General features: G+C 36.4%; 1 protein-coding gene across 3 annotated transcripts in view; it reads left to right on the top strand.

Annotated features, from left to right (window-relative positions):
* The window catches only part of LOC142075049 (zinc finger RNA-binding protein-like), a 50,775-nt gene that overhangs the window by 25,257 nt on the left and 3,498 nt on the right, over window positions 1-22,020 (top strand). The window contains exons 7-19 of one of the 3 annotated variants that reach the window (XM_075136043.1): window positions 750-941; window positions 3,118-3,406; window positions 4,335-4,528; window positions 6,393-6,512; window positions 7,493-7,638; window positions 8,033-8,195; window positions 9,876-10,081; window positions 10,329-10,479; window positions 12,002-12,143; window positions 17,220-17,317; window positions 18,137-18,232; window positions 21,272-21,376; window positions 21,488-21,592. In XM_075136043.1, coding sequence (XP_074992144.1) covers window positions 750-941; window positions 3,118-3,406; window positions 4,335-4,528; window positions 6,393-6,512; window positions 7,493-7,638; window positions 8,033-8,195; window positions 9,876-10,081; window positions 10,329-10,479; window positions 12,002-12,143; window positions 17,220-17,317; window positions 18,137-18,232; window positions 21,272-21,376; window positions 21,488-21,592 — 2,007 coding nt within the window. Of the gene's footprint in view, window positions 1-749; window positions 942-3,117; window positions 3,419-4,334; window positions 4,529-6,392; window positions 6,513-7,492; window positions 7,639-8,032; window positions 8,196-9,875; window positions 10,082-10,328; window positions 10,480-12,001; window positions 12,144-17,219; window positions 17,318-18,136; window positions 18,233-21,271; window positions 21,377-21,487; window positions 21,593-22,020 lie in introns of those variants that run through there. The other 2 variants (XM_075136041.1, XM_075136042.1) reach the window with 2 other exon arrangements.

Raw genomic sequence — 22,020 nt, 5'->3', positions numbered from 1 at the left:
TTTGCTTTTTTAGCATAGCAAACTTCTTAGAAAATACTTTTTTCAAAACTTTGTGAATGCTAAGCCTGAAAATTTATTCTTCATTGTATTCCAGCATCCCAGTTTAGTTTCACAGTGGGTACAAGTGCATAAAAAGTAGGCATCAGTTCATGCAGGGTGTTTGTGTGTGTGTTTGGCAAAACAGTTCTTAATCTTTAGGTAAATTTGTCATTATTTCCCACCCTGTCTGCTCTATAGATTGCCAGTGTTGGTATAGGAACAAATATCAACTTCTGCATTTCATTTTCAGCACAGCTTTATTTACGTGCTACCTTCTTTTGAATTTATTTTTTTAGTTCTCTGGATACATTTAATAACTGTGGTCTTGCAGTTTGAGGAAAATTCAAAATCAAGAATAATTCAGTGCAATGCAGGAAACTGCAACCGAGATGCAGTTTTCTGATCTTATCAAGCTTTCAGTGGTAATATCTGTTGATCAGTACTTGATTGAGGAAGTGAGAAGGTAGAGGAGAAAAGACCATATTGTATTACTTAAAAGTGGAATCCTGGTGGTGAAGAAAATTTCTTGGTCTTAGAAGTGGCCTGCTTATGCCTTAGAGCATGTCATATGGAAGAAATGTTCAGTGTAGGAAGTATTTCTCATACAAAGCATGTGTTTTATGCTATGTTCTATATTACATGTATTCACATGAATGATGAATGAGCAGTACAAAGACAGCTTATTGTGTGTGTATTGTTTATTTAAACAGACTTATAAAGAACACTTAGAAGGCCAGAAACACAAAAAGAAAGAAGCAGCATTAAAAGCTTCCCAGAACACCAATAACAGCAGCACTTCTGCTCGTGGAACTCAGAATCAGTTGCGCTGTGAGCTTTGTGATGTGTCTTGTACAGGAGCAGATGCTTATGCTGCCCATATCCGTGGAGCCAAGCATCAGAAAGTAAGAACTTTCTCTTGTCCTTATTATACAAGTCAGTCGTATATTTGTTCCCATCATTTTTTCTCATATTAGAGAGGAGAAAATACGCAGAAACAATATAATTAGAATTATTTTGTTTAAAGACGTTTAGTTCTGCTTTTTGTTTCAAACTTATCTTTAAGCTCACTATTAGAAGGGCCTTGTTGGGAGAAAGGGGGAAAAATATTGCCACGGCATCAATGAGAAGAGGATGTATTGGGGAAAGTATGTAAATAGTAGGAAGAAGGTGTAGAGTAAGATGGGGAAAAGCATCAATGAGGACATGCAGTAGCATGCTTGTGCCCCCTAACTCTTCAAGACTTTTCTTGACATTCTTATTATTTGTCTGGCGCTGTGAAGCTCTCGGTGTGCTTTGAAACGCTGTAAGCTGAGTCAGTGCCAAGGGACGGGACTATTATGCATTGCTTTTTGGTATTTCTTGCAAAGAAAATTGGCATATGGGAGCAAGGAGCAATGTCTTGTAGTAGACTCTATAATGAGTATGTTTGGAAGAGTTTTGGTAAGCATGCTTTCCCTACTGTCTGGGTGCAGTTAGGTGGGCATTGTGGAATAAAGACTGCGGGCTGCACTGTGAACCCCTGTGACCTGTGTTTTAAATTTGGCCATACAATAGTAAATGGAATGGCAGTGTAGAATGTGTGTTTAGATATTACAGATTTTTCCTCATAACTCTGGAAAGATTAATGACAGTAACAGATACAGTATTAATATTCAGCTTTTATAGCTCTTTGTATCTCAGAGCACTGTACAAAGTGGCATCAGTAACGTAATTCCTATTAAAATAAATAAATCTCATAGCAAATTTAAAACAATTTTCCCAGTATTATTTTTTGTTAGTACAAGAACAAAAATTATAATTTAGATAGACTTGCCTAGTGTTCTTTCTTTCATTAATAAGTTGAGCCATTAAATTTTTGGGTTGTGCCCAGTAACTCCATAGGTATATGGAGTATGGTATATATTATCTTTATATATTTGGATGTTGCTTTCTCTTCCTCATAGATAGTCGCTAACTAATGCTAATTTAGGTTGTCATCAGTGTAAAAATGAAATCTCAAAGGACTCTATTTCTTTGGTACACCGGAGAATCTTGTGCATTCTACTGGAAAAAAGTAATTTTGAAGAGTTGCTTGAACTTAAATTTATAGTATTATGTGACATTAATATGTCTGTATTTTGATGGGGAACATGCTTAAAAAATAAGAAAAAAAACCTAAGAAGTGTATGTATACAGTTGCGTGCATATGATTGTGTATATGTGTTTGCATTAAAGGCATGTCTAGCAGATCTGTATTTTTTTTACTGCTACTTTCAAACCCAGTCTTCAGTTTTCATTTTGCATGTTTTGTTCTTATGGACTACATGCATTGCTTTTTCAGGTGATGGTCAGCTGTCACCAAAAAGAAGTATTATTCTATCTCAAGCATGTTGTGAAAAGGCCTCTGCTTATTACATCTAAGAAAACGCATGTACTTCTTCACTTTCTATGAGATACTAGAGAGCTCTGAAATATGCCTCTTGCATCCTCCTTAACTGTCTCTGCAGATGTGCTTAAAAAAAAAAAAAATAAAACACACAAAACCTTTGTCTAAGGAATATCTTCAGTTTTGCTAGGTAACCTGGAAAGTCTTTCAATATAAATACTCTTAAAATGTAGTGATCAAAAGAGACAGTGTTGTTGAATCTGAATTAAATAACTCTTATTTACAAATGTTATTTGGAACCAAAATAGTTCAATGTACTACAATTTTTGGAGGGAGAATAAAAAGCAACCATGCAACAAAACAGTCACATTGAAACAGTTTGAGCAAAATGTTTCCTTGAGTTTTACTGGCTTGTGAGTTTATTGGCTTTCTGTTCTCATCTACACAGCTTTTGGAGTAAACATCTGAATTTCTAATGGAAATAAGAAATCTGAGATAACTATTAACAGATGACAAGAACTTTTACATGTCCTTTTTTCTTTTCCTGAGATCACTTTTTGTAAAGAAGCAATAACTTTTTAGTTATATTGATTTTTTTTTTTTTTTTTGGTGATATTGATGTTTCTGTTAAAGCTTCCATAACCTATAACAAGTTCACTTTTTTATAGTTATCCCAGGGAGATCATATTATGAATTTCTCTTTATTCTTATAGGTAGTAAAGTTGCACACAAAACTTGGCAAACCCATTCCTTCAACTGAACCAAATGTGGTTACCCAAGCTACTTCCTCAACATCCACATCTGCTTCCAAACCAACTGTCTCTGCTTCAACTATAGCAACTAGCAGCAGTTCTGTGAACTCCTCTGTTGCATCCTCTGCAGTGAAAATTCTTACTCCCACGGCAAACGCACCACTTAACATGGTGTCCAACAACAAAACATCTTCAACCACTGCTAATATAGCTGTAAAGAAAATATCTACACCGAAAATAAACTTTGTTGGCAAGTACAGAAGTCAGTCTTTATTTTGAAACCTAACCTATTCTATATTTTTTAAAGAACTTAGTACAACAAATACAAATGTATTTAGTTAACTTTATGCATGAGTAACTGTTGTGTTTAAGAGAATTACTGATAGGTGAAAATAAGAATGTATATAAAAGTTTTGCTTCACAATTTATGGTGTTTTCTGCCCTGTTGTCTCCACCTGACCTCTCTTGGAGGCTTCTCCCACCTTCATAAGAAGCCTCCCACCTTTAGTTTCTTATGTAGTAGCTGTTGGAGTATTGCAGTTTATAGTCCAGTTGGTCCTAATTTCAGTTTACAGCCTGGGCTGTTAAGGCAACCTGCAGTAGGTTGGCAGTTGATAACTGGGCAATTGAAACATCCTTGTAACAGTGGAAACTTTTGAAATAAGCATGACATATTTAGAGATAGGAAGCAGTTGTTCAACAATAAACTATCCTGCTCTTGAAGGAAAGACCTATGCAGTTGCAACACTGAGAGTATACTACCTTTGTTAGTACAAACATTATAAGGTTTTGAAGTACTTTTTTGGATCCATTTACAAAAAAAAAATCTGATGATAAAAACAAAAAGAGATGATTAAAATATATTTGCTGAGTTGTTCCCATTAGGTCCTATCTCTTTTGAAAAAGCATGAAAATGAATGATGAAAATTGCAACTATATAAAGCAAAAGTTTTTCTTGCTAAAATAAAAAACTAAGTGTTTAAATAACTTGTTGTTAAACATTTTTAAAAAAACTTTAATTGTATTTAAAATATGTTTAAGTTTTAACTAATTTTAAAAGACTGATAATGCTTTGGCCAGAACATTGATACTTGCAAATAAAGTCTTCAGTTTGCACATCATGTGTAATTGTATTCTCATTTTATGAAAGTTAACGATTTAACTTTCTTGATTTGTAGGTGGTAATAAGCTTCAGACAACAGGAAGTAAACTGGAAGAAATGAAATCAGCTGAAAGTGTTAAAACAACAACTGCTGCTACAGTGCAAACACAGGAAGTAAAACCAGACACAGCAGCTGAACCAGTGACTCCTACGACTCTTGCTGCCTTGCAAAGTGATGTCCAGCCAGTGGGCCATGACTATGTGGAGGAGGTATTGATATGAAAATGTGGATTATTTTTTAACTATTTTAGTGAAAATTTATTCAACATGAAACAATCACAGAATGGCTGAGGTTGGAAGGGACCTCTGGAGGTCATCTGGGGGTCCAATCCCGCTCAAGCAGGGCCACCTAGAGCAGGCTGCCCAGGACCATGTCCAGACAGCTTTTGAATATCTCAAGGAGGGAGACTCCACAAGTTCCCTGGACAACCTGTGCCAGTGCTCAGTCACCCTCACAGTAAAAAAAAAAAAAAAAAAGTTTCCTGATGTTCAGAGGGAACCTCCTGTGTTTCGGTTTGTGCCCATTGCCTCTGGTCCTGTCACTGGGCACCACTGAAAAGAGCCTGGCTCTGTCCTCTCTGCACCCTTCCTTCAGGGATTTATATACATTAATAAGATCCCCCCTGAGCCTTCTCATCTCTAGGCTAAACAGTCCCAGCTCTCTCAGCCTTTCCTCATAGGAGAAGGCTCCAGTCCTTCCATCATCTTTGCGGCCTTTCATTGGACTCTCTCCAGTATGTCCATGTCTCTCTTGCACTGGGGAGCCCAGAACTGGACACAGGACTCCAGGTGTGGCCTCACCAGTGCTGGGTTAGAGAGGAAGGATCAGCTCCCTCGGCCTGCTGGCAATACTTTGTCTAACGCAGCCCAGGATGCCATTTGCCTTCTTTGCTGCAAGGGCACGTTGTAGGCTCAAGTTCAACTTGGTGTTCGCCAGGACCCCCCAGGTCCTTTTCTGCCAAGCTGCTTTCCAGCTGGGTGGCCCCCAGCATATATTGGTGCGTGGGGTTGTTCCTCCCCAGGTGCTGGACTTTGCACTTCCCCCTGTTGAACTTCACGAGGTTCCTGTCAGCCCATTTCTCCAGCCCAATGAGATCTCTCTGGATGGCAGCGCAACCCTCTGGCACATCAGCCACTGCTCCCAGTTTTGTGTCATCAGCAAACTTGCTGAGGGTACACTCTGCCCCATCATCCAGATCATTAATGAAGATGTTAAACAGGACTGGACCCAGTATTGTCCCCTGGGGTACACTGCTAGTTACTAGCCTCCAACTAGGTTTCGTTCTACTGATCACCACCCTCTGGGCCTTGCCATTCAGCCAGCTTTCAGTCCACTTCATTGTATGCTTATCCAGCCCATACATCAACAGCTTGTCTTTGAGGATATGTGTCAAAGGCCTTCCTGAAGTCCAGGTAGACAATATCAACTGCTCTCCCCTCATCTACCAGGCCAGTCATTTCATTGCAGAAGTTTATCAAGTTGATCAAGCATGACTTCCCCTTGGTGAAGCCATGCTGACTACTGATGATTATTTTCTTGTCCTTAATGTGCCTGGAAATGGTTTCCAGGATTAGCTGCTCCATCACCTTCCCAGGGATCGAGGTGAGGCTGACTGGCCTGTAGTTCCCTGGGTCCTCCTTGAAGATAAGAGTGACAAGGCGTTGAACCTGCAAAGGCTTGTGCATATGTTTATGTTTTTGTATTGTGCATGTTTCTTTTATGCTCAGTGGGGCATTCTTCATGTGGGTGGCATGAGATATGTGGATGAAGTCTGGTGTAAATTTTTCATCATTTGCAGGTTTGTAATTATTCAACTCAATATGTTCAGGCTCGAGTTTAAAGCTGTGTACTCTTTGGAATGGAAGAACTTTGTTCTTTGTTCATTATCAAACACACTGTCAGAATTGAAAGTTCTATTTTGCCTTCTTTCAGTTACTGTGTGAGCTTCTTGGCATGTTTTGAGATGGGTAGACATTATCCAGTATCACTGAATTAGATTAATTTTTACATCAGCTTTGTTTTTTTTTTTTTTAAAAAAAAAAAAGCCAAATGTGTTATAACTTTATTTTCCAGGTAAGAAATGATGAAGGAAAGGTGATCCGCTTTCACTGTAAACTTTGTGAATGCAGTTTTAATGATCCTAATGCCAAGGAGATGCACTTAAAAGGGAGGCGGCACAGACTTCAGTATAAGGTTAGTAGAAATGCGAATGCTTCTATCTGAAAATCCACCAGATTTCAGCTGACTGATTACATGTTCTTACATTTAAAGACTAGTCAAAAGTAGGTACTCTGAGTAAACAGCATATAAAAAAGCTAGAGAAATATATTTCTTAAGGAGTATAGTCTTTAAAGTAGTAATGCAGACTGTGAAACTGCTTTTTGGTTTGGGTTTTTTTAAAACATTTTGAACATTGCTTTCAGGCAACCTCTGCAACATTAAAATATTGTACAACATATGCAAGCAACAGTAGGTGCTTTATGCCATTTACCATGAATTTCAAATAGTGTAAAATAGTAGTGCTCAATGTTTTTGGCAGGATAAACCACATAAACCCTTTGTGGAGACATTTGAGAAACAAGCGTTGCAGACTTTTAGTCACGAATGGAGACACACCTATACTGACATATGGTGTGCGTTTTGATTGTTATAAGATTATATAGGAAAAATCTACTGTGGTCACAGGAGATACAGTGGGCCTGCATAATCATGAAAGGGATGAAAGAAGATAAAAAATTGCCAGAAAAATGTATTTAGTAACTCATGATTATGTCCCTGTATGAGGGGACCCTTTAGGAACAGGGCATCAGGAAGCACACTGTAGTTAAGATGAAATGTTTTTTTTTCAGGCTGTAGAGTAGTCATCCTGCTACAGAATGAACAGCAAATTACTTAGATTAAAATGTTACACGAAATACTTAAATTGCTTTTTTCTCATATAGTTGAAGAGGGAATTAATGCTATTTGTAATATGTTGCTATTTCTTTCCTTTAAAATACTGGATGCAGATTTTTCTTCTTCAACTATTCATTCGGTGCAGTTCTAAAACTGCATTTTACTCCCCTTGATTTTATTGTAGACCAGTAGCATGTGTTAAACATGTCAGAAGAACTCTGTAACCTTGAGATGACAAGAGGCAAACCAACATTTCATTCGTTATTTTTCTGAACTAGAAAAAAGTAAACCCAGACTTACAAGTAGAAGTAAAGCCCAGTATTCGAGCAAGAAAAATTCAAGAAGAGAAGATGAGGAAACAGATGCAGAAAGAAGAATACTGGAGAAGGCGAGAAGAGGAAGAACGCTGGAGGATGGAAATGAGGTAATGCATTCTGTTTTATCAATGAATGAGACAAAGCTGCAGTCAGATTATCTAAAACTAACTCTGCTTCTGTAGTTACTTATTTTGAATACTTGTTTTGGGAACTCTGTACTGTCTTTTTTTAAATTAAGTTGTCACTATCCCTCTGGGTTTTTTATTTGGTTTTGTTTGTTAGTGTTCAATCCCTCTGAGGAATGTAGACTTACTAGAATTATTTGCTATAAATTCAGGCCCACTTTCAAAATAACCATTCGTTTTAGTTACTGTCTGGAGTTCACTGGTATTTGCTCATGAATACTAGAAATGAGTTAGTGAGAACATCCAAGAATTTATTTAGAATGGTTGGAAGTATTAACTGCTATATGAAGAGAACACTTTGATTGATGCACTTCAGGCGATATGAAGAGGACATGTACTGGAGGAGAATGGAGGAAGAGCAGCATCACTGGGATGACCGTCGCAGAATACCAGATGGAGGATATCCTCATGGTCCTCCGGGACCTCTAGGCCTGCTGGGAGTTAGACCAGGAATGCCTCCTCAGCCCCAAGGACCAGCTGTGAGTCTCTTAACTTGAGAGAAAAAAAAAAAAGAAATCATACTTACCAGGAGGCACAGTTAAGAACTATAAATTATTCAGTGCTACTTCAGCTGTCTCCAGTGTTTCTTAATAAAGGATTTGGAAAAGTGAAGAAAAAATTATATACTAATGAAACTGTGTAGATGGACCTGTCTTCCAAAATAAGTCCGCTTATATGACGAAAGGATGCCTTGAAGACAAATATTGTTTATTCTGAAATATACAAGTCACTCTGGATTTGTGTACTACTTTTAATTTTATTTAATTGCATTATATTTTATTTATCTAATTGTGGACAAATCCATGATAAAAAGTGGTTGGATCATCAGTCCCAGAGGATAATGGTTAGTGGTGGGTCGTACTTTACCTGGAGGTCAGTAACAAGTGCAGTACCACATGGGTTTATCCTGGGATTTGTCTCATTAGCACCTTATCAATGATTTGAAAGGTGATGGAGTGAGTGCACACTCATCAGGTTTGCATCTGACACAAAACTGAATCGGCTCCGGGTGGGGAGAACAGTTGATACCTTTGAGGGCAGGGCTGCCATCCAGAGGGACCTAGGCAGACTGGAGGAATGGACCAACAGGAACTTTATGGAATTCTGCAAGGACAAATGCCTAATGCTGCACTTAAGAAGGTATAACCCCTTGCACTGAGGGGCTGGGGAGTGACAGACTGGGTAGCAGCCCTGCTGAAAGGGACCTGGGGTTCTTGGCAGATAGCAAGCTGAACATGAGCCAACTGTGTGCCCTGGCAGCAAGGAAGGCCAACAGCATCCTGGGTGATATTAACAGGAGCATAATCAGCAGATAAAGGAAAGTGATCAGCTTTCATTAGACCCAAACTGCAATACTGTATTCAGTTTTGGGCTTTCCAGTACAAGAAAGATACTGATAAACCATAGCAGGTTCAGTGTGGGGCTACCGGGATGGTCGGGGTCTGGAGTGTGTGCCCTGTGAGGAGAGACTTGAGGGATCTGGGCTTGTTCAGCCTGGAGAAGAGAGAGCTTCAGTGGGACATAATAGCCTTCTAATACCTGTGCATTATAAAGACAATGTAGCCATGCTCTTTACAGTCGTGAGGGGGCGTGATACAACCAGCTTAAGCTGAGACAAGAGAGGTTCAGACTGAATACGGGAAATTTTTTTTTTTTCTTCTTCACACAGATGTTGTGCAGCTTCCATCTTTTGGTGGTTTTCAAGAACCGGCTGGATAAAGCCCTGAGCAACATGATATGGTCTTATAGCTGACCATGGTTTGCCCAGGAGGTTGGACTCTAGAGGACCTCCTGAGGTCCCTTCCTATTTGAATTCTTCTGTGATTCTATGAAAACAATCATGGATACTTTATTTTGCAGCAGTATGCAAGTATTTCCCAGTTAACAGAAAGACAATAGATATTTATGTTGGAGAGGTACTTTTGATCCTGGGATTTCATAATTTGTTTATTTTTGATATATTTCATGTTTTTTCAGACATGATTGATTGTGACCAGTGTAAGTTGTTAAGGACACTTCAGTTCATGTTTTGTTACATTTCAATGATTTGAGGTTTGAATATTCTGTTGTTTAGCCACATGTTTGGATTTTGGTCACATATCATCTGTGAACTTGAAAGTGTACCCAAATTTCAGAAATGTGCTTTTTTGTCTGTTTAGCCTCTACGCCGCCCTGACTCCTCTGATGACCGCTATGTGATGACCAAACATGCAGCTATATATCCAACAGAGGAGGAACTTCAAGCAGTCCAAAAAATTGTTTCTATTACTGAGCGTGCTTTGAAACTTGTTTCTGACAATATGACTGACCATGAAAAAAGCAAGAGCAAAGAGGGAGATGACAAAAAAGACGGCAGTAAAGACAGGTATTTTTAAAATTTTTTTTTTTTTTTAAGAATTTCATCACTTGTTTCTGAAGTCATTTTATGTTTTTCCTTGCACTGTTATCAGTGCTTCCAGGGATTCTGTTCTCTTTGGGTTTTGATACGGCATATGTCATTATGGCCTCAAGACTATATGGAATACTCCTATTTTATTTCACTTTTCTATCTTCAGGATTAGTTTTATGGTTTTTATATTATTTTAAATGCAATTTTTAACTATAATTCACAGAGCTTTGAAAGGAGTTTTACGGGTAGGCGTTTTGGCTAAAGGTTTGCTACTCCGTGGAGACCGAAACGTCAATCTTGTTTTGTTATGTGCTGAGAAGCCTTCAAAGATGTTACTCAGTCGTATTGCTGAAAGTCTTCCCAAACAACTTGCAGTAAGTAGAATTTAGATTTTTGGATTTGAGTTTTTGTAAAGATACTGTAAAAAACTGTCCTCGAGTCAAATGTCTGCAGGGCTGACTGTGCTGCATTTCATAACTTAGGTTCAGTTTCTTTTCATTTTCTGAGTGTTTCTGTCTGAATTCAGGGACTATGCTGCATGTTTTGCTTTCTGTATATTGTGTTCATACAAGTGTCTAGGTGTTTATGCTAGCGGTGTAGTATCAATCATCATTTTAATAGATTTCATTTAACTGGGAAATAGAAATGAGCAGAAGAAAGACTATTATCCAGTTACCAGCAGCAATAGAGGTAATTTGTGCAGTGTTACAGGAAGCTTGTGCTGCCTGAAGGTCAAAGTTCTCCATTAATGCCAGTCTGTTTGTACTTATGTCTTGTTTCCAATTTGTATGTGTCAGTGCTTTGTAGTCCCACAATTAGTTAACTAAGTCAGTCTTGTGGTTTTTTTTTTAATTTGGCACTTTAAAAAAAAAAAAAAAACCACCACATCCAAAAAAACCCAACACCCCAAAAAACCCCACCAAAAGTAAAAAGTACATGCAGTCTTAGACCATTCAGCGGAATTCATATAAACCATTTGCTGTATTTCTACAAGAAATGAAAGTACAGAATAAAGTCTTTAGCTTCAGTGCTCTCTACTGAACAAAGTCTGTCCACCATCATTATAGAATGCTTGTCACAGCATTAGTATTTCAATGCAGTCTGGTAAAATGCTCAGCAGGATCAGTGGCATGGTAGAAGCATTAGCAGGATCAGATTAATCAAATCTTGGGTTTGCTCTTGTTTGAAATAACAGAACAGAAGAAAATTTAAAAACTACGCATCTTGGTCTGGCTTTGTGGAGAAGTCACTTGTCCCTCTAGTTTGTGGAAGAAGATCATAGAGGTGCCTGTAGCTTCCTTTTGGGGGTATTTAGAATTATTAAATCTAGTTGCAAGAAGCAATTCTGAATAACCACCTTGTTACTCTTACTTTTTTTTTTTTTTCTTCCCTGGTGTTTATCTTGCCCTTTGCTCTCATCAGAGGTTGTTGTGACAGCCAAGTATAGAATGTGCCTAGCAGTACCCATCCTGTAACTGCGAGCTCGAAGAACCACCGCTGCATTTTTGTGCTTTTTAAAGGCTCCTATGTTCCAATGAGAAACATATCCAACTGGCATTTTGAGTGGCACCGAAGCTTTTCTTTATCTCAAACACTGTCAAGATTCTTGTTATGTAATTTACATAGTATATGAATTTCCTTTATGGGTAGTTTTTTTCTTTTGTATGCTTGGTGACTGCTGTGTATTTTCATTAATGATTTGGAAACAGTATGCAAGTCCATATATATATCTCTTAATTGTGTATACTGTTGTTTCTTTGAATACGGATGTATCTGCTTCATATATTTATATTGTGTTTCTGTCTTTCTATTAAAAAGACTATGTTGAAATCCGTTTTCTTCCCCATACTTTTCTTGGCCACATGCTGATAGAAATTTCTGTTTCTCGATATTTAGGTGATAAGTCCTGAGAAATACGATATCAAGTGTGCAGTCCCAGAAGCAGCAATAATTTTAAATTCATGTGTGGAACCCAAAATGCAAGTTACTATCACACTGACATCTCCAGTCATTCGGGAGGAGAACATGAGGGATGGAGGTTGGGAAGTTGTTAAAGATGTTACTTCTTTCTCACCTGTTTTTATATGTTTATCTATTCTGCTTAAGATGGCATTAAGGTCCTAGAAGGCAACATGCTGGCACAACTAATATATTTGATCGAAACCTTGTTTTTCAACAACCAATCTCGGTAGAGAACAGTTGGTTAAAATAAATGCTTATATGATGTGTTTGTTTAATTTTTTAAAATTCTAACTTTATGTCCAACCTCAGCTTTCTGGAAAAGGTACAAACTTGACTCTTGACACACACCCCCCCCCCCCCCCCCCCCCCCCCCCCCCCCATAAAATTACATGGAAAACTAAGTATTTTATAGCAAAACTAAGTATTTTATAACAAGTGGCTATAAACTGGCTTTCTAGAGCAGTCTTGCCCTAAGAGAAAGATTGTATGGTTTTAGAAAAATCACAGGTTTTTGGGTTTAAACTGGATCAGTATTACCATAACTTACACATTCCAAATAGCAGTGCCACTTAAAATGCACTTTTATAATACTTTTGATGGTAACAGTGCTTTTAACTTTAAAAGACGATGTGATTTTTTTCCAGCTCTCTGAGGTTGCTTTTTGGTCTGGAGTGCTTTTTGAGTATATTTAGGCTCCTGGTATTACAATCAGTCTTCTATCCAACTGGCAAACCCAGACTAGTACAATAAGAAATGGCTTTGTCGTTGAGCTGAAGCAGAAGGTGGAGCTTGTAAATCAAATTATGTTTCTGAAGTTCACAGTTTCTCTGGTGCCAGCAGTGTTGCTTTAGGGTCTGTTCTGTAACGCTTTCAAAGCTCCAAAAGCTTTTAAGCCAACAAGCATGATTAATGTCTGCAGTACATTGGTTCTTTTTGTTTACGGGTCAGATAAAATTAACTTTTGTTTCCTTTTAATCCTGTATTTTCATAATTGAAAGAGATCATGGCAAACAGGGTTCTGGTGTTTGACAGTGAACCTGCAGATAGGAAATCTGAGGCTATCTTAACACTTCTCATGTGCAGGTTGAAAAAATTGTATGTGTGTATGTATACATGTGCTTGTGTATATACGTATTTATATAAGCCACAGAGGCTTTTTTATTTCATCTCATCATTACATGTCCTCTAAAATATTTGAAGTTTTTATATTGCATTAGTAAATGTTCTGTAGCTATGACTAGTGCATTGTAAGCAAGCTATGTTAACAAAGTCATCCTATGTAATCAGAAAGAAAAATTTCAAGATACATTCTCTAGTTTGGATGACTTCTGAAGAGTCTTTAAGAGTGCTTTGTACATGATTTTTAAGCTGTGCATATTATTCCTAGCTATAAAGGCTGTGTACATGTACTGTCACACCCAACCAATTCTACTTGTTTTTTGACAATCTAAGTGTAACATGACTCTTGGTTTGTCTGTGCTGAATCAGACTTCACATATTAAGTTCATAAAGAATACTTTAACTTAAAAGATTTGATTATTAAATTACGTTAACCGTTAAATGAAGTTAACCTTAAACACCATGTTTATTTCTTAATGTACTGTGCAAAAGTGCAATATTGATTCTTGCCACAATACTCAATTTCAATTTTCTGGCCTAAAATTCTGTGATGTAGACTAAAAAGAAAATAAATTTCAAATTACTATCATCAATCCCTTAATTTATGCCACCTAAAGGAAACAAATCTGTATTTTTGTCTGACCCACACTTGAGTTAAAATGGTCACTGTGAGTTTATTCACTGCTGAATGCAGTACTGCCTCTAGGCAAGCAAAATCAAGTTAGATTTCTCTTCAAGACACTGAGCAGTATAAAATGGATGTGCAGAAAAGTTCACTTTTGAAACTAGAGCGAATAGAAGACTGAATTGCAAATTATTGCAGCAAAGAAGGCCTTATTATGAAGACCGCTGCTTATTTGCTGCAGAGTAATAGTATGTGTTTGTGTTTTTTCTTACTGCAGCTTCTCATGCTCTGTGTCTTACAACGGTTTAAAGTTTTCATTATGTTTTTTTTTTAGCCTGCTTGGGGAGCTAGTTCAGGTGATAAGGAAGGCTTTACCAGAAGAACCAGTTTGAGTAAAGATGAGACTGAGACTTGCACGTGGAGTAGAATCATGTTTGATGTGTAATAATCCCATTACATGATAAAAGGCTAAAAAAAATACAGTGTGAAATAAAATTGTTAACCGCATAGCTACTGTTCCTTACAGTATTGTGCGTTTGACAGTTTACCGAATCTGATATATTCAAAGTGCTCTAACCCCTGCTGTGGAATCTTTCCTTCAGCAAAAAAAGTGTACATACTTATAAACGCGTATATGTGTGCGCATGTGTCTTTTTTTTTTTATCCTTAGCTAACAACCCCGATCCAAAGCCTTCTAGCAGAGGGACTTGATTCCTGTCAGGGGTTGCTGCCAAAGACATCGGAAGGATTTTTGACCAAGGTTTTCTAAAGCTCAGTGTCACACCTGCCATGCTTTACAAAGGAGGGGATTTGGATGCATAGTCCTAGCATCTACTGTTACTTTGTGTGTTTTTTTTTTTTTTCTTTTTGTGTCTCTCCTAGAATTAAGCAGTGTTCACACTAGTCTTGAAATAGTTGACTGGGTAAAATGTATTTCACATAATAAAACTTACCAAAATTGATATACCTGTTAACTTTTAATGAAGAGGTAGTGTGGACACAGCATGTCTAACTGAAGATTAACCCCTTATATTTAGGTTAGTAATAAATTAAGTTATATAGGGTAAGAATTTGTGCTTGTGTTTTGTAAATTAATTCAGTGTTTTGTCTTAGCTTAACAGGGTGGTAGATTGGGCATCTGAATTTAGTTAAATAGTCTTTAAGGGGTTAATCCTGTAATGTGAAACAGATGCAAAAATCCACAGATTAAGTATTACGAGAGTTTCCTTGATACATTTTTCAGTCAATGTATTCTCAGTGCAATAGGTGCCTTGCAACTTCTGACTTAGTCTTTTTAAGTTTCAAGGGTATTCATATGATATCTATTAGTAGCACATTTTAGATCGACATTTCCAGCACTGAGTAAGATTCTTTTCTGTGCACTTAAACTGTAATTCTTTTTAGTAAAATTATTTTCCAAATTGAAGTTTTTCAGAGCTAGAAGTAATTGGAGTTTCAAATTATGTAGTGAATTATTGTGATAAAAGTTTGCACAGTGTCACCTATTTGCATATTAGTTTTAGAAGAATGTAAATAACTGACTGATTAGGCTACTACACCCAACAGACCCATATTTTTATTTTTAATTTCTCAACCTTACTTTGCCTCTTTTTTTCCCTGCTGTGGGTTTTCTCTAAATGTACTCCTTGTCTTTTATATCCAAGTTGTACTCGTTTCATCAGTTATCTTACCTGGCACCTCTCTTGTATAGGTTTGGGGGTTTTTTGTTTTTTTTTTTTTTTGTTTGTTTTAAATGAAATACCGCTTTAAATGTCTTCATTTGCTCTGTAAATGCCTTGTTAGTGCAGTTTTTCTTCTTTCCACTTTAACATATAGTCCATAAGTTTGAATATCTGTGTGAGAAGATACCTATGTTCTTCTCAGCTTCGTTCTTATTTTGAAATCCTCCTCCCCCTTTTAGCCCTGTGCAGAGCAATAGGACTATCCTATTTAAAAAATGCCCAAATCTGAATGTAGTACTTTAGATTAATGATTATATTGCAAAGTTGTAGCACCATGTTCATTCATGGCTTTTTAGTTCTCTGTATAGTAAAGTATCCTACTATTTATTTTACATTTGTGTATAAATAGGTGGTTTCAGAGCTGTCTCTCTGCAGCATCCCTAGAAGCTTCTCCTTGCTGGCATGTTTCGTGAGACTCAAAAAAAAAAAAAAAAAAAAAAAAAAAAAATATATATATATATATATAAAAAAAGATTTTATTCTCAGACTTACCTAAATTTATATATTGCTGGAGTAAACAATATTGTTCCATACAGCCAGCTCCTGTGAAGTGAGGGCTTTTTCTTTCATCTTATCTGGTGTGTCACCAGTTATGCTACCAATATACTTTGTCACTAGTCACAATAGCCATTTTCATAATTAGTAAAACAAAGAACTTTTAAAGCTGATCATTGCATTATATCCCTACAATTCTTAAGTAACCCGAAGATACCATTTCATATTGTTCAGTGGTTCCAGTTTCATTGATTAAACCACTTCCAAAAGGGCCTTGTGGTCGTCTCCTTTTTGGTAACAAAGCAATCAGCTTGGTAATTTCATTAATCTTTTTCTGAACATTTAAATATACAAGATCTACTATATTTTCTTTATCTTGCAGACATTCTGCTTTGTTTTTTAAATTATTCCTTGCTTTTCTTTTTCATGCTGAATCTTAAGTAAAGCAGTCCCTTTTCAGATCCTTCCTTGCATCCTAAATGATATTGGAGCACGTATATCATGGGCTGAGGAATTTATTTATATGAGTAAGAGAGGGGGTACTAGAAAGCAATTGAACTCTGTAATACTGAAGAGCATTTCACATTCCTTTAGTCAGGTTTTTTAAAGCAAAATCATTTCCATTTTAAGTTTAAGGTATGATAAAAATAACATCATTACTAAACACCTAGTGATTTTAAGATTTTTTTTTTTTTTTTAATATAATTAGTTGTTCTTTTAAAGAGTAGGTCCCAAATAACACATGACCATTAAAATTTACAAGAAACTTAAGTTTGAATGTTTCTACTTGGTTAAAGTGGATTTTTGTGTTCCTTCTGTCTTGTGTTCTCTGTGCTGGTGCACTGTGTCCAACCATCCTTCCTTCAGTATTTAATTTTAGGGGATATGTGTTTTTCCAGTGTTAGCTTAAATAAAGAAGTACTACGCATTGCATAATCTGCAATGCATTCAAAAATAACCTGAGAGCTAAAGTATAATATGCTCTTGATCTTCATACTGGGTTGATGCCCTAATCCTAATTGAATGGCTTTTATTGAACATTTATATTTGTTGTTCAAGTGTTTAAACTTTAAATGGCATGTGTGACATTGAAGCTACTTTAAGGAAGTGTCTTGCTCACCTGGTCAAACACCCATTCCTCACTGCATTTTGCCAATTCAATCCATTTTAGATGTAACCTCGGGTATGGTGAAAGACCCACCGGACGTCTTGGACAGGCAAAAATGCCTTGACGCTCTGGCTGCTCTACGCCACGCTAAGTGGTTCCAGGTTCGGAACATCATTTTACTTTCTTCTTGTAGCCTTATGAGAGATTAGTTCAGTTGCAATATAAATGTTTAACTGTGTGAAAACACTCAGCGTTGTTCATGCTAATAATACTTAATATTTTTCTGGTCCCTAAATTTAAATGTAGAAGGTTGAGTATGGAGGAACTGCTTTATGCAGTTATTGCTCATTTAACATGATTTTTTTTCTGGTCATTGAGAAGGCGATGTTGAAAGCTTGACTCGCTTGGGGTGATCATATGTTGTATATTTGTGATATATTCCATAAGGCTGCAGAGTAACTTTGCTTTAAATAATGGAATATGTGTTTAAAGCTGTGTGTTTAGATTTAAGACTTTTTTTCCTATTTCTTTAAGTGTATTAAGTGTAGGGAATGAAAGGCGAGAAGCAACTGTTTGGTTTAGTGACTTTGCATTCTGGCAAAGGCACAAAAAAGAAACCAAACAGATTCCCTTGACCTTTCAGTCTCTATACCTATTTCTTAGACATTTACTTTATCCTTTTTATTTCTAATATAGAAAGATACTGTGTTTATTGTTACAAATGAACATAGGTCAAATTGTACAGGGGATCAAGAAATATTATTCTTGTATAACCTGTGCACTTTGACTTCTACCACCTTAAATTACTAACCCTGTATAAAATACTGCTGTAAATGGCAGCTCATGGAATAAAGTTGTAGAATGATTTGTTTCAATCTTGTATCTGAGCTTCCATTGAACAGTGGTGTTTTAGTCTTTCAACAAGTCCTATTTGCTGTAGGTGCTGGGATTAATTAATTTGATTTTGTATTGCTCTCAAGGCTAGAGCTAATGGTCTGCAGTCCTGTGTGGTTATCATACGTATTCTTCGTGACCTCTGTCAACGGGTTCCAACTTGGTCTGATTTTCCAAGCTGGGTGAGTAATGTTCTTTTGAATGAGTCTTTTTTTTAATGCACATGGTACTGTAAGTAAAGCATAGGAAAGCGTTACTACGGTTTTAAAATGTAGACTTTTTCAAGGAGTAATGTAGGGTTTTGTTTGGGTTTCTTGTTTTTTGAGGTTTTCTTCCCCCAACAAATGATCCAGATTCCCTCTAAAAATTTAATTTTCTGAGGTTTTGTCATTTGGAGCTGGAATTTTTTTTCAAAAGGAATTTTCTTGTTCTTTTGAATTCTTTGTGGGTAGCATTCTCATTCTAGATTTTAGCATTTTTTCCTTTACTTTGTATAAAAGAATATTTTTTTTTTCTAACCACCTATTTTGAATTGCTTGGGCTTTACTGAAACTGATTGAAAATAATGTCAGCTATGCCCAGATAGCTCTGTGATAACAGAAAGGCTACTTGAAAGAATAAATCACAGTAATTCCTGCGATCATTAATATATCCTTTCTGCAAGATGAAATACCACAGTACTAGTCTGTGGATGTGTCACCATTAGCATTTTAATCAGTGCCACTTAGAAACAGATCTCTAGGTTGTACCCAGTTACCCCTCTCAGTTCTTGCAGCCGAGTGTTCTTGGAGCATTCCTTTTACATTGACTATCTTAAATGATGCTCTCCAGGAGTGAAACTTGTGCTCCAAATATTAACAGATGTTCAATCTGTGGGCTGGACAAAGTTAGTCTGAAACAAAATCTCTGAAACGTGTATATGTGGAGGTAAACTCAGCTCTGACTGTTTTGTTTCATAGACCAAATCCTGTTGCACTGTGCTGCTTCCTAATGTAGACTTTTCAGTTTTGGCAGGAAGAGCGCTAACATTGTCAAGACAGTTACAGTTAGTTGGCATTATTTCAATGAGAAATGTTTTACAACTGTACTAAGCTTGCAGACAATTTTATTAAATTACTTCTGATAATATTTATTGCTTCTGGAAAAATGTGGAGCAGTTATTTCTGTTTTTTAAATATTTAAAGTAAAAAAAAAAAAAAGTTCCAGTTTCCATGCTACACTTCATGAAAGATATACTGTACAAATATAGCTTAAAAGAAGCTAAGAAGTATGTAAGTGCCCTCTATCACTATGATACAGAGTCGCCAAAGAATAAACCCTGGCATACTTTTAGAAAAGCATCCTTAGAACTATTGCAACACACAGCAGGCACATAGATGAAGAACAAGGAATGTTGTTTCTTATTTCTCATAATATCTGTTCTAAGGCACAACCAGAAGGGAAGAGAGGTATGAAGCAGTGTGTCAGGCCTAGCTGTGTCTCAGTTCTCTCCAAAAGTGCTTCCTGGCTTGCTCCTGGTACCTGATGCATTGCCAGTGACATAAATCAACATTGAAGTCTGTGTAGTCAGTTGTTCTTTTGGCCTGTTGGCAAAGTCTTACTGACAAAAACAATGACAAAATAAAAATGGTGATTTTAAATATATGTAATTTCTGACAGTCACAGATGAAATTTCGTAGATCTAAGAAATATATTTTTCTGGATACAGAACTTCTCCTGACCCGTATGCTAGAAGCCTGTTACAAGCCAAAAAGATGCCAGAGCTTTTCAAAAAGAGCCTAAGTAGTTGTAATAGAAAATATTAGGAAGTCTAAACACAGACATTAGTATCAGCCTCTTTATATACCTAAAATAAAAACTAAATTAGAATAATTTTGTCAAGTTCCTACAAGTTAAAAGGAACCAATATTCAAGGTTGATTCCCCCCACCCCCCAACTTGAAATCTAGCCTTTCATGCACATAAACATAAGGCAACGTAATTCACATTTTCCTAGGATTAAGTTGTGGACTTTAGTGTATTGTATGAGGATCCAAAAGAACTAGACTTGAATAAATGCAATAATATGATCTGCTTTTTTTCTTTCCTCCTGTATTTTGCTTCATACTTGAAAACAACTAAATTACTGTTGCTAAAACTCAAAAGCTTCATCCTGAGTGATACAGTGGGAGTATGGAAATACCATACTCAAGAATTGAAATTTGTCAGTTAAATTGAGCTAAAATGGAAAGGAATGGGCACCCTTAGTGAAGGATTGTAATCAACACTGCCTGTAGTTACTTGCATGCATTAGAATAGGCATTTACTCTTGGAAAATAAAAGGCAACATTTGAACAACTGTAAACTCGAGAGAGGAACCAAAAAACAAGAGAGACACGTTGTTTGAAAATGAAACTTGCCAAAGAGGTGGTATTGAAACATCTATTTAATGCTGAAAAAGCTAAGGAAAGCTATTCTTTACTTTTGCAAGTATCTTTTATAGGTTTTTCTGGAAAAAAAAAGTCTAATAAAAGTAAACAATGGAAATATTCACAGAAAAAACTATTTAAAATACAGCTAATAATTTAAACCATTTTAACTATTCTCAAATAATGTGTAAATTTTAGAAAACCTGTTTATCATCAAGGTTTTTTTACACTTGTTTAACATCTGAGTTAGTGTTAGCCTATATCCAGGAAAAAACTTGCTATGAACTTCAGTTTTGCTAAACTGAAGAACTAGTAACCACTTAAACGTTAAGTCATTACATTTTTAATGCTTTAAGTTTCTGTATTCTTGTAGAAAAAAATAATTTCTCTGTAGCATTCTGTTAATTTCATTAGATGAATCAAATCCATCATTTCATACTGTGTGCTGTTTATTCATGTGTCTGACAGATTCCGGTGACCCACCATATTTCATGCTCTCTCAAAACATGTCTGGACAAATTGTCTACCTGCATATGTAGGCTACTACTGTATAAATTTCTACAAAACTTTTGGACAACTTGTGATGAGAAGCAGCATATCAGTATCAGTACTCAATGTTAATCTTGCAGCAGCTTTCTGTTTATTCATCTTTATAAAATATCTGATTTTTTTCCATTTTAACTGAAAGCGTTCTGTGATGTGTAATGTTCTTCAAATTTCCAGTATCAAAAGTTCTGTATTGAACAACAGTAGTAGCTTTTTTCTATTTTAATCAATCTTCTAAATTGGATGGATTTTCTTATTGTTGGTCTAGGCTATGGAGTTGCTTGTGGAAAAAGCAATTAGCAGTGCTACTGGACCACAGAGTCCTGGGGATGCACTGAGAAGAGTTTTTGAGTGTATATCTTCAGGAATCATCCTTAAAGGCAAGTTGCATTTGATCAGTGTCTGTATACTTATGCTTAACTAATGTAAAATCTGTAATCTTGGTTGAAATAAAGTAGAGATGTGCTACTAATTAGGCCTAAACGTTGTAGGTGGTCCTGGCCTTCTGGACCCTTGTGAGAAAGATCCTTTTGATACACTTGCTGTAATGACGGAACAGCAGCGAGAGGATATTACTTCGAGTGCGCAGGTAAGGAAAAGTATGTGTGAAGTAACTAAATTTGATGGCTGTTTTTTTGGGTGGGGTTGTTTTGGGGTGTTTTTTGTTGTTGTTTTTTTTAAATGGAGCTATATGGTGGACATGAATTTTCCTTTCTTAGAATATAGTCTGTTCTTTCAGATAATCAGTCTTAAGCTAGGCAATGAAAATCACAACAGAGGATGCATAATAGTGTTCATTTTTGCACTAAAATTAACATGTTTTCCTGAAAAGTTTGAAGCCCTCCCATCTCTCTCTCTCTCTCTCTCTCTCTCTCCATAAAGATGCTCGCTCTACAGCAGTATGTTATTAGATTTAAAATTACATTGGCATTTAATATTTTATAAATAAATCTGTGTAAGTTTAATTTTTAATATTTATTGTATCCACTTACACTATTGACCATTCATGCTTGCAGC

This window comes from Calonectris borealis, chromosome W, assembly GCF_964195595.1.
Source record: "Calonectris borealis chromosome W, bCalBor7.hap1.2, whole genome shotgun sequence".
In the NCBI taxonomy this organism is placed as follows: Eukaryota; Metazoa; Chordata; class Aves; order Procellariiformes; family Procellariidae; genus Calonectris; species Calonectris borealis.
Note: the sequence above shows the minus strand (reverse complement) of the source record. Positions and strands in the feature narration are given on the sequence as shown.